This window comes from Diabrotica virgifera, chromosome 9, assembly GCF_917563875.1.
Source record: "Diabrotica virgifera virgifera chromosome 9, PGI_DIABVI_V3a".
Classification (NCBI taxonomy): Eukaryota; Metazoa; Arthropoda; class Insecta; order Coleoptera; family Chrysomelidae; genus Diabrotica; species Diabrotica virgifera.
In genome coordinates, this window is record NC_065451.1 from 160,171,829 (window position 1) to 160,184,952 (window position 13,124).

A 13,124-nucleotide genomic window follows, 5' to 3' on the forward strand; every position below is an offset into this window, starting at 1 on the left:
CAATAATAATTTAACTGGAACGTACACAAAAGTTTGGGGGGTTTAAGGGAACAAAACCCTCTTAAAATTTTTATGGGGTGCACAAATTTCACTATAATTTTTCTTTAAGATACTCCTGCCATAAGAATGCCACATGTCTATTTTCAATAAAAAATCTCTAAGAGTTTTTGATATATTCGAAAAAATCGCTTTTTATTTTGTAACTTCAAAGGGCTGTAACTTTTTTTATATGCATATTTGTACTAAGGTAAGTTAGGTTCGTTCGAACTATTTTTGGTCCTAGAATATGTGGTTTAATTTATGACCTGTATTTTTGTTACACCCTGTATAAGATTATGATTACTGTATGTCTTGAGTTCTTGGAGGGCATATTGATATAATACTTTGGGATGGTTATCGGTTTTTTAAAATATCCGACAATGGACAGCTGAGGACAGAGAAGAGTTTGCAATTGCAGTAGCCAACCTCCATTGAGGAGACGGCACTTTAAGAAGATCTGTTTGTTTATGTATGGAGAGTTTGGTATTTATAGTTGGGATAGAGATAGTCCAGGGAGCTTTCAAATTCATTTTCGAATTCGGTGTTTGTGTCTGGTTGTATGAATTTAAGTATTTGTTTTGAAGTCTGGTGCATCTAGCTTTTGATTTCTTATTTGGTAAATTTTCGTGTAGTTGACTTAAAAGATTAATTTGTAGAAAATTGTTAACTAAAATTTCGCTTGCTAGGTAAATACAAATTCGACCATTTGACATTTTAGAGGAGAAAAGAATATTTTTGGGATGCATTAACATTAAATCACCAACTGCAAACAAATATTCTTCCAACCTTGTTTGCAAGAGATTGTTTCATAGTTGTCTTTGGTAAATTATGCTCCAGTTCTTGATCAGGTGCCCCAAGAGGCGAAAAACTATCCATTTTCAATTATTTATTATTGTCATCGATAAATTTTAAAAGTACAATCGTGTCCCTTTGATACCAGAACTGATAGCAGGTAGGTATAAAAAGTTGTTGCTTTATATCCTAAATTGATTACTGTCTACGTGGATTTAGCGTAAATGTTAATTATTTGGATTAAATAATAATTTGTACTCACAGTTTTTGTACTTGCCGTAAGAACAATCACTTAGATTCACTGTATACGTAAAACTAGAATTACTTTGTTGCTTTTAACACTTAAAATCTAGTTTTATTGTGGAGCTTGTTTTAAGCGTACAACTGTACGACTCGTTCGATTTCTAATTAGGACGGACAAACATTTGTTCATATATTATATAAAGTTTGCTCTTGAATAAACTTAAAACCAACCTGCTAGTTTTCACAATCGTAAACTTGTCAGGATGAGAAGTTGAAAAATTAAAATCACGTTTCACAATTAAAACTTCCCCTGTTCCAGTGTTCCCATACATCAAAGTTTGTCCTAGTAGACACCCTTAAGCTATTATCAAACTTTCAGCTTGCTGTTAATAAACATTTTTTGGTACGCGGGAGCCAGGCCTATTAACAAATTCTATAGTTTTATACTGTTAAAGTAGCTTTTAATTGATATTTTTCTTGGTAAAATAATATTATTTACTAATATTTTATTTTTGCAGCTGTACAGAATGAAAGGGACCGAATAAGTTGTCGAAGGCCTAGTTACGAAGAAAACACTCAAAACAACGGGTTATCAGTGGGATCATTATTAAATGCAGAAATGTTATCTAGGCAAGTAGGAGCAGCATTAGAGGTAAGACTTTTTATGAAGTTACAAGGTGTCTATAATTTTTACAGAAAGAACTTAATAAAGCCTTATTTACACTTGGCAAGTTTACTGTCTGAAAGTACCTGTAGCTACTAATCTTGCCATGTGCAAATAACAGGAAAGTGTACTAGCTACTTGTCGGCAAGTGATTGCTACAAGTAAACAGACCAGAGCCTCGATTTTTGACAGTTCGCTTCGTTATCAATCATTCGCTATCTGTACACTAAACAGGTACGAAGCGAATACGTTAGATAACGAAGCGAAAGGTCAAAAATCGAGGCCCTGTTAGTTTACTGGCCACTTGCCTACTATTTATTGTGTATAAATTCTACAAGGAAGCTAAACTATCACCAGTAGCGAGATAATGGGTGGAATGCATAGTACCTGCTAATGCTTCAAGTACGTACTACATTTTTGAAGATTTTACTACACTTACAAAGCATTTACTTTCCTCCGTAGCATCTGCTACTATTTACCAGACACATAGAAGAATGTACTACGCTTTTGAAGTATTTGCTAGTTTAGTAGTATTTGCTTCAGTTTAAGTAAAGTTGGTGGATGGACGACTTCGGCGTAGGTATTTTTTACAATATGGTAGCATTTATGAATGTGTGTCATAGAAAAACCTACAAACTAGGAAAAAGATTCTTAATTTTTGGGGTCATTCTTTTATCAAATAAAACTTAATAATTCTCAACAAGATTAACAAACAAAAATTGTTCACAGTAGACCACCTGTACTCTATTACGCAAGTTATTGAGAAAAAACAGCCGTCAATAAAGAAGTTCACCTGGTATACGTAGACTTACAAAAAGCATATGACAGTGTGCCCCTCAGCAAACTATGGTCAACCTTACATCAAACCAACATTAAACATGGTCTTATCAAAGCAGTCCAAAGTCTGTATAATGGAACGACTGCAAAAATTAAAACTGGATCAAGGATGTTTGAGGAATTTAAGCTCATGAATTGCAGGGTTGTTGTATTTTCCTATCCTCTTTAAAATTTATCTGGAACAAGCACTCAAGCTGTGGAAAAGAAATGTAATGGCATGTGAATCCCTCTCAATGACGACACAACACTATACACTTTATGTTTCGCTGATGACCAAATTCTGATTGCTCAGGATCATGACGACATGAGTTACATGACGTGGAAGCTAATAGAAGAATATAACAAATGGGGTCTCGAAGTCAACATTAAGAAAACTGAAGCCATGTGTATTGGAGGAACAAAGCAGTCCATTACATTAGACGATGGGGTAGAAATTAAACACTACGGTGAATACAAGTACATGGGTATGAAGATAACTCTAGATGGAACACTCAACGCTGCTATAAAACACAGAAACCTACAGGGTAGGAAAGCCATATTTATGATGAACGGCATTATGTGGGACCAGACAATATCTAAAGCGAACAAACAGCTCATATACAATAGCATACTTAAAAGTATAATCACATATGGCAGTGAAGTTTGGCTACTGAAACAAAGAACGGAGAAAATGCTACTAGTAACAGAAATTGACTTCTGGAGAAGAGCAGCAGGCAAATCAAGAAGAGATCGGATACCAAATGAGAGAATACGAGAAATGACGGGAGTCACACATACAGTAATTTCTGACAAAAACAAAACAACTAGTATGGTACGGCCATGTACAGAGAATGCCAGATGACCGGATCCCTAAGCAGATTTTGGCATGGACACCAGAAGGGAGAAGAAAAAGAGGATGGCCGAGAAGAAGCTGTAGGGAGGGAATTGAAAAAGAACTAGAGGAAAGAGAAATCCCTCCAGGTCTATGGTTAAACAGAGAAGAATGGCGGTTAGGAGTCGAAAGGCGTCGGAGAACGCTATAAACCGATAGTAGTAGTATTATGGCTTTGAATGGCTTAAAGTTGTTGCTTGAACTCTTGGACATTATCTATTCAGTACTGTCTTTTATTGTTTTAGCATATTTGGATAATAATAATTCTAATATTTTTTTAGCAAATGGGTCCAAATCCAGTAAACGAATACGACATATCAGGTAGACAACTGGCCAGTATAAACGACGTGTGTGAATCAATGAAACAGCAACTTTTAATATTAGTGGAATGGGCTAAGTACATCCCTGCCTTCACGGAGTTACAGTTGGACGATCAGGTAAATAACCAACTATTTATTTATTAGGTAGTTGAATAAGACGGACAAGTAGGAAAACAAGCGATTAATTGTTTTATTACATATAAACATCATCAATTTCACAGAGTTTTGATTGACGATGCAGATACATGCAGATGATAATTGAGAAAAATGTAAATGACAGCCGTTTAAAACAATCGTTTGTGGAATTTCACAGTAAGTGGTAATTTAATCAAAGAAACTGTCTCTTGGCTCAATTGGCATAAACTGGTGAAATTGGAGAGAATTGTTGGGTACATTTTATATTTATTAAAACATTTATTTTAAAGCAAGAGGTTTTAATCAGATTAGATCAGCGATACTCAACCTTTTTTGTCCCTGGGCCACATAGTAGCTATTGCCACAGCTTGCGGGCCACAATCTAGTTGAAGTAATATACAGCATGGTGCAAATGAAAGGAATAAATTCGTTATTTTGTAAACCGGCGACTTTAAGGAAAAATCCTGAAACAGGTCGATTTTTATATTATGATTTTTTGACATATTATACTTATGTTATACTAGTGACGTCATCCATCTGAGTGTGATGACGTAAATATATTATTTTTTAAAATGAGAATAGGGTTCATGTGCTAGTTCATTTGAAAGGACATTCAATGCTCTATTCAGTAATATAAACATTTTTTGCATATTTTATTTTTGAATATGAGCATTCGCACAGGTATGATGAAGCAAACAATAACGTGAGGAGCAAGTAAGCGCAACTTTTGAGAGTTTTGTAGTTATTCGGTACTTATATCCAGAATTCTTCATATTGATTTGCCTCTCTTTTCTCTTTAAAAATTGCACCCAGATTTGTATTATCTTTAAAATAAATTAGATGATCTGACAACTTTGCGCTGTTAAATCCCAATGCCACAAGTTGTGTAGTAACGGCTACGGCTACTTCTAAGTGCCAGGGATTTTCCACTAACAGAAGACATTTCCTACTTTTTCGCAAATCATTAAATCTTTCCTGAAATTCATAGCTCAAGGAAACTAAGTAATTGGAAATAGCACAGTTTTCTGGAGATACATCAATTCCATCTTGTTGACCTTTTACCAATGTCGAAAAGTTATGCAGATTTTTTATACTAATTTCCTCGATGTACCTACATCTTTAGCTTGTCCTCGAAAGCAAATAACTGTTTAGTTCGCCAAGTCTTCCTGTTATGTCTTAAATAAATGCTAAAAGCCATCACCAACTATCTTACTCAAGTTCAAAATAATTTGACCGTTTACAGTGCCTTTTAGTTAGCCTTCGGGCCACATAAAAAAGGTAAAAGGGCCGCATGCGGCCCGCGGGCTGCAGGTTGAGTATCACTGGATTAGATGTATCCGAGATGAAAATAATAAAATACTTATTCACGAAAAGGATGTCAAAAAGAGATGGAGAAAGTATTTTGATAGTTTATTAAATGAAGAATTTGACAGACAGCCTGTGGAGTTAACGGAGACAGTAACAGCAATGGTTACCAGAATAACAAACGATGAAGTGGCTCAAGCGCTTCAAAAAAATAAAGAAAGGAAAAGCAGTCGGACCAGATGATATTCCTGGGGAAGTATGGAGAGCATTGGGAGAGACAGGAATAAGTTGGCTAGCAGGTCTATTTAATATAATTATGGAAGTTGGACAAATGCTAGACGAATGGAGAAGCGGTATATTAGTGCCTGTCTACAAAAACAAGGGAGACATACAATAATGTACAAACTACAGGGCTATAAAACTACTTAGCCACACCATGAAAATATGGGAGAGAGTAATTGATAGACGGATAGGTGAAGAGACCGAAATATCCGATAATCAATTTGGCTTTATGCAGGGCAGATCAACAACAGATGCAATTTTCATTGTAAGGCAACTGATACAGGAAAAATACAGGAATAAAGAGAGACCAACGCTCATATGGTATTCATTGATCTTGAGAAAGCATATGATAGAGTTCCTCGAGAGATTCTGTGGTGGGTACTCAATAAGAAAGGAGTCCCTGGCTAATATGTAAAGATTGTAAGAAATATGTATGTGATTCAGTCAATTTGTACTCTGCGAGCTCCCTAGTGGGAAAGTTTTGGAGTAGTTCTGATATTTTTCATTATATATGGATTTTGGGCTGCAAAATCCGAATATGAGGTTTGCGGACAAAATTTCTTGCCGGAACATTGAAAAAATCGCGAGAAAATCGAAAAATTTCAGCTTTTTTCAGCCGTTTTGCTCAAATCTCGAAAACTATTAACTTTTAGTAAATGGTCTGTTAACAGAAATTAAAGTACTTTCGTTTTATTTCTGATTCGGTTAAAGTGGTTGCATACTAGTTATGTTTGTTGTCTTCTGTATTTTAAAAAGCCTTTCTTCTTTTCTTCACATTTTATCTTTACTTCCTCTCTAAACCATGGGTTTTTTTTTTCATATGTTAGTGTCCCTTACTTTCCTCTCTCCAAGTGATTCTGTTGCTGCGTTGATTATATTATTTTTGACTTTTTCCCCGCTTTCAATTTTCAATTCACGACCCCGTCTGTTCAGCTGGTAAATTTCAACGGAAAATGGACCTAGTTACTCAAAGGAGTAAAGACCAATATAAAAATAAAATAAAAATTCCATTTTTATTCAGTTGCAATACGAAGGCAAACCTGTCTTATTTTTCACTGAGAACAGGGAGCGCAGACCAGTACAGTAAAGCCTCGATATAACGGACTAATTGGGGGGACGTGGTGTCCGTTAAAGCCTAAAGTCCGTTATATAAAAAGAGGCTTAAAATTAATAAAAACAACTTTTTTTCCAAGGTACGCTGCCCTTTCGTATCTAGGTACTGCATTATCTTCATGCAGTATGCTGCATTTAAATATAAAAAATACAAAACACAAACCAAATTCTATTTAATTATTATTTGGACATTACTCGGGAAGTGTTATTTGATATCAACACGCTTGATTTCGGTAATCCTGCTTTTAAAAAGGAATCAAGTTTTGTTTACACTTTTTAACTTTGCTGGATTTTTATAATCCACTTTCTAAAATTACAAAAATATGTGTAGTATAGTTGAACTTCGTTATCTGATAAATAATACATATATATATATATATATATATATATATATATATATATATATATATATATATATATATATATATATATATATAGCTTCCTCCGTGGATGTGTTAGTTGTTGCTCTCGAATCCTGAGAGTCTTCTAACATTACAGCCACAAATTGGTTGCGTTGCTCCTGTTTGGCTATACCATACTGATGACGACTAATAAGTCAGAAACACGTGTCTGTGGTTGCATTCCATCTTATGCATATTTTATATATATATATATATATATATATATATATGTTATTAGATCGTCAAGATGTGATTCTACCTGTGATAACTTCATTTTTGGCAGTGTTCTTTTGTCTTTTCGCTATGTTCATTTCCATCCTCATTTTTTAGGTTCATAACTTCATCTGCTTCACTTTTAGTCATGATGTTATACCCAGGGTCACCTTCACCTAATTCTAGCCATTGTAAAACATCTTGCTGAAATCCTTCCTCTCCGGCATTATTATGTATTGTCCTACAGAAATCAGGAACTTCCAAATATTTGTGGTGAACCATGCCCTATTAGAGCTATAATATGAAACGGGCAGATTATGCATTATATCTTTTAAAAACTCTAGGTTTACGAGATTTGCCAACAATTAGAGGAGTCAATCTATGCGATCCATTGGCGTTAGCACAAAGCTGTGCCGAGATCCTCCTTGCTAATTTTTCTTGCAGAATTCGGTTCTTCCAAATTCTTTGTAAAATTCAGCGTTTGAAGTCCACGGGTACCTTGTTAATATGCAATGTATCTTGCTATGGAACGGGTTAAGCAAGTACAATATTTACAGGACATTTTTAATTTTTTTACATTTCACTGAATTTTTTGTCCGTTATATCCGAAGTCCGTTAAATAGAGGTCCGTTATATCGAGGTTTTACTGTACTCTAAATCGACGATTTTCGACTCTATCTGGAATCATCATCAGAGAGGCGTAGGCCTGCTGTTCTCTGCCCGAAGTGAGAAAATCACGAAAGCTTATCCCCACATTGCAACTGACGTTTATGGAGTAGGTGACTAGCGTCATCTTGCAACTGAAATGCAAAGTAAGTTTTCAACCTAATAGAAACAATAATATTGAAAAATATTAAAAATATTACTAAAAGATTTTAATTGAAAACTTATTGGTCCATTTCCCTGGTAACACCTCCATGGCTTCTAAAATTTGCAAGCCAGATGGATGCTGAAGTGAAGACAAGAGGGAATTCTAAAAATTTACAATTCACGACCCAATCTGTTCATCTGGTAAATTCCAACGGAAAATAGACCTAGTTACTCAAAGGAGTAAAGACCAATGCAAAAATAAAATAAAAATTACATTTTTATTCAGTTGCAATGCGAATAGTTGCAATGCGCAGTTTTTTCCGTGAATTGTAAATTTTTTGAATTCCTTCTTGTCTTCTTCGCTTAAGCATCCATCTGGCTTGCAAATTTTAGAAGCCATGGTGGTGTTAACAGGGAAATTGACCAATAAGTTTTCAATTAAAAATCTTTTAGTAATATTTTTAATATTTTTCAATATTACCTATTAATGTTTCTAGTAGGTTGAAAACTTACTTTGCCTTTCAGTTGCCAGATGACGCTAGTCACCTACTCCATAAACGTCAGTTGCAATGCGGGGATAAGCTTTTGTGGGGAAAAATCGTCGATTTAGGGTGCTGGTTTGCGCTCCCTGTTCTAAGTGAAAAATAAGACGGTTTTGCCTTCGCATTGCAACTGAATAAAAATGGAATTTTTATTTTATTTTTACAGTAATTATTGTTGTATATTACCCTGATGGTTATGTCAAATAATGTTGTTTTAGGTGGCCCTTCTTCGAGCACATGCAGGTGAACACCTTCTATTAGGATTAGCCAGGAGGTCTATGCACCTAAAAGACGTGCTTCTACTAGGAAATAATTGTATAATAACAAAAGAATGTCCAGGTAAACTTCTTTTTTTTTGTATATGCACGAATAAATTTGTGGTTTTAGTTGTAAGTTAAGATAGAATACTTTCTGGACGGTTTTTATTAATTGAGTATTTGTTTATTTTCATATAAAGAATTAGTTTTTAATAATACGATTACATTAAACGTTTTAAGCAATTATTAATATTAATAATGACATTATACACCAGTTAATAGGGAAAAAAATCATCGATTTCACGTAGAAATGTTAAGCAGGGTTTTGAAGGTTTTAAGCGATATATGAGGTATAAATGATGATAATTCCGTGAAGACGTACAGCTAATTTTTCTTCTTCTTTTTTTAAAATAGTTACAAAGAATGAAAAACTAAGTTTTTTGACTATAAAACGTTTCTTATCCATTTTAGAGAAAACTGTTTCAAATAAATATTGTAGACCTTAAAAGTTCTTCAATTTGTTGGGACACATATTGAAATATATAAACAATTGACCGAGATAATTGTAAAAAACTCTCACTTTGCGTTAATTTATAAATATTAATAACTGTATTTTATGCACAACCATATTTAATTTAATTACTTTAAATTATTCCAATTAATGGGTTATCTCAGTGTGCTGAATTTCAACCAGATCGACCAAATATTTTTTAAGTTATTCAATTTGTTTATCCCAGAGATCAATTGTTTAAACAACTGTTCTTGCCCTAACAGTGACTCTAGAGATATTTTACAAATTGCAATAAATTATTTGAGATTTTAGTTTTAAGATGTATTGAAAACGTTTTAAAAGTTTATCAAAATTGTTATTAAAAAACCGTCTGAAAAAGACCCTACTTTTTAGATTATAAACAATTAGAATAACTTTGACAGTTTTTATGTTACAGGCTTGTATGTAGGCTCACTGAAAAGCTGGTGAAAAAATACACATTAAAATAGTAAAAAGGATTTTATATGACCAATAGAAATCAAGTTAGAATTTTTTTTCAATAAATCATATTTCCTTTGTTTATGAACATTAAGAGCTGAAAATTGAATAAGTTATTTAAGAAAATCTATATTTTATGATCTACAATATTATTATGATTTTTTATACTTATTAGATGCCTACCTAAACAAATATTAATAGCTTCATTAAATTAAATAACATTTCATAACAATTCAAAAACAAAATAAAACAAAAATTAGTTTTTTAAGAATTATTAAGAACTTATAAATACTTTTTATTTATTTCAAGTAAAAAAAATAAATAATGTATTCATGTATTGTACTAATTTATAATTATTTTATATTAATATAAAAATATACTTTACTTAATAATTTAAAGAATTTTTAAGAAATACTTGTAAAATTTAATAACTTTTATAGTAAAATTGAATTAATTGATTTTCACGGGATTTTCCAATTTTCCAATTATGCAAGATGAAATTTGCACAATTTTTAGTATTTTCTTGAGCTACTAGAGTTAAAAAAAAAGAAGGTTGTGCGTGCTATGGAGGGTGATAATACATTGCAGTTTTTTTTTCCAAAAAAGAAAGCCAAGCTCGAACAGTCCCCACCTTCATTTTCGTTGGTGGTGTTTCACGAGTACCATCAGTTTAACAGGTCATAAGTTTTTATTATTTCACTGCATATGCAATCTATGAACTGGATCGTAAAATATAGATTTCCATATTATACAATATGTTGAATTTTCAGCTCATAATGTTTATAAACAATGCAAAATTTGATTTATAAAAAAAATACTAACTTGATTCCTATTTGTCATATAAAATTATTTTTTCTTTTTTAATATGTATTTTTTCACCAGCTTTTCAGTGAGCCTACATGCAAGCGTGTGACATAAAAACTGTCAAAGTTATTGAAATTGTTTATAACCTAGAAAGTAGGGTCTTTTCCAAAGGGGTTTTTTAATAAAAATTTCAATAAATTATTAATTTTTTCTTAATGCATCTTAAAAGTAGAGTCTCGAATAATTGATTGCCATTTGCTAAATATCTCTAGATTCACTGTTAGGGCAAGAACAGTTGTATAAACAATTACTCTCTGGGATAAACAAATTGAATAACTTATAAACTATTTGGTCAATCTGGTTGAAATTTAGTGCAGTTAAATAAACCATTAAATGGCATAATTTAAAGTAGTTAAATTATATATCATTATGTAAAAAATAAAGTTATTAATATTTAAAAATTAGTGCAAAAATGAGAGTTGTTTGCAATTATAGAGGTCAATTGTTTATGTATATTAATATGAGTACTATCAAATTAAAGAACTTTTTAAAATCTACAACACTTATTTAAAACATTTTTCTCTAAAATTAACAAGAAGCGTTTTATAGTCAAAAAGCTGAGTTTTTCATTTTTGTACCTGTTTAAAAAAAAGAAGAAGAAAAACTAGCTGTACGTCTTCACGGAATTATCATCAGTTATCTCTAATCTACCGTTTAGCACCTTCAAAACCCTGCTTAACATTTTTTCATGTTTTTTTCCCTATTAACTGGGGTATTACTCGTGTTCATATAAAATCTAAATCAAATTTGAAAATTCTGATATGTTTTGTACACACTTCTGACAAATGAATGAATGGGAAAAGAAAAGTATTTTTGAAGTGTGTAAAATTTTAATTTCCCAGCTTAGCACTTTTGACTTATAAAGCAATCTTTTTCCCATTTTTTTAATTGACTATTTTACTAGACTGTTTTTAACTGATAAAACGGCATAGCAACGCTTCGTTTCCTACTGACAAAACTCCTTGACGACGTGAAATCTCAGCGACAAAATTATGACAGATCCGTCACGAAAGTGTCTGGTAATAACAAATAAATAAAGATTATATTTCGTTGATATGTTGCATTAATTGTCTCGTGAAATAGTCTTGTCGAATATTATTCGAGAGAAAATTATTTCCGGCAAAATTTTCTCCTGGTTTCATTCAAGTTCGTTGCCTTTTGGTAATTTTCGCTCATGAAATTTTGACAAAATCACTCGACTGACGTTTCGTGATTTAAGTCAAAATTTAATTCGCGAAAATTGCCAGGCAACAAACTTTCATACCAGTCGAAAATATTGCCGGCAAAATTTTCTCTCTTGTGATATTATATACGAAAAAATTTCTTATGTAATTTCAAAAACTTGGTCGGAGGTTGAAATTTTTATGTGTAAATTTTTTTAAAGCACTTAAAACATCTAGAACAGCGCATACAGACTTTCACAAAAAACACATTAAAATTTTTCCATCGTGATCACTGCCGGTTGCTTCCACTTAAGGTAATGGGTTCTTAACCTTACCATGATCAAAAAGAAAAGTTTATATATAAAAATTTCAACTTCCGACTAAGTTTGTAAAACTGAATAAAGATTTTTTCAATTCAAAAAATGGGATCCTTCTTCATAGTGGTATTTAAAACCTTTGAGTGTAGCTCTGAAGATGGCTACAGTCCATTAACTACAACCACATTTTCCATTACCTCTCTGTTTCTTGCAATATGTATCAGACATTATATGTCGTTAATCTCTGTCCATTGCCACATGTTTTGGAGCCAGAACATTTTCTTGCGTCCCATTGAAAAATGGCGTTCTTGGTTTATTCTTTTAAGGGCATCTACATTTGTGACTTTAGCCGTCCATGGTATCTTTATGATACGGCGCGGGCGATGAAGCCACATTTTGAAAACTTCTTCTTCTTAAAGTTCCGCTCCTATCGGAGATTGCAAATCATTCTGGCAATTAAGTATAATTTTGTTGGTTACGCGCTGGAATAGTTCAATTGAGCTGCATCCAAACCATTCACGAACATTGCGTAGCCACGGGATTTTACGTCTTCCTACACTTCTTCTGCCTTTGATTTTGCCCTGCATTATAGTCCTTAATAGTTCGTATTTTTCAGCTCTCATGATGTGCCCCAAGTATTCCAACTTCCTGATTTTTATATGGAATTTAAAACTTCGCATTGTTTTCCTAGTTGTTCGAGCACTTGTGCGTTTGTTTTACGATCTGTCCATGATATTTTCAGAATACGTCTATAACACCACATTTCGGATGCTTCCAGGTTTTTAATGTTGGATTGTTTTAGTGTCCATGCCTCAGCCCCATACAAAAGGCTGGAAGAAATATAACAACGAAGCATTCTTATCCGGAGCGTTATATTGATATTGCGATTACAGAAAAGTTTCCTCATTCTGTTAAAAATGGATCGTGCAATTTTAATGCGGCATCTTATTTCTTTTGTCTGATCAGTA

The 13,124-nt window shown here is 32.9% G+C and overlaps 1 protein-coding gene across 13 annotated transcripts in view; it reads left to right on the top strand.

Moving 5' to 3' along the window:
* LOC126892391 (hepatocyte nuclear factor 4-gamma) overlaps positions 1-13,124 on the top strand; it is a 465,924-nt gene that overhangs the window by 395,740 nt on the left and 57,060 nt on the right. For all 13 annotated transcript variants that reach the window (XR_007700813.1, XR_007700812.1, XM_050661914.1 and 10 more), the window contains exons 4-6: positions 1,593-1,726; positions 3,728-3,883; positions 8,786-8,906. Coding sequence is in view for 11 of the 13 variants with exons in the window: in XM_050661914.1 (XP_050517871.1) it covers positions 1,593-1,726; positions 3,728-3,883; positions 8,786-8,906 (411 nt within the window). In the remaining 2 variants the exon portion in view is untranslated. The remainder of the gene's footprint in view (positions 1-1,592; positions 1,727-3,727; positions 3,884-8,785; positions 8,907-13,124) is intronic.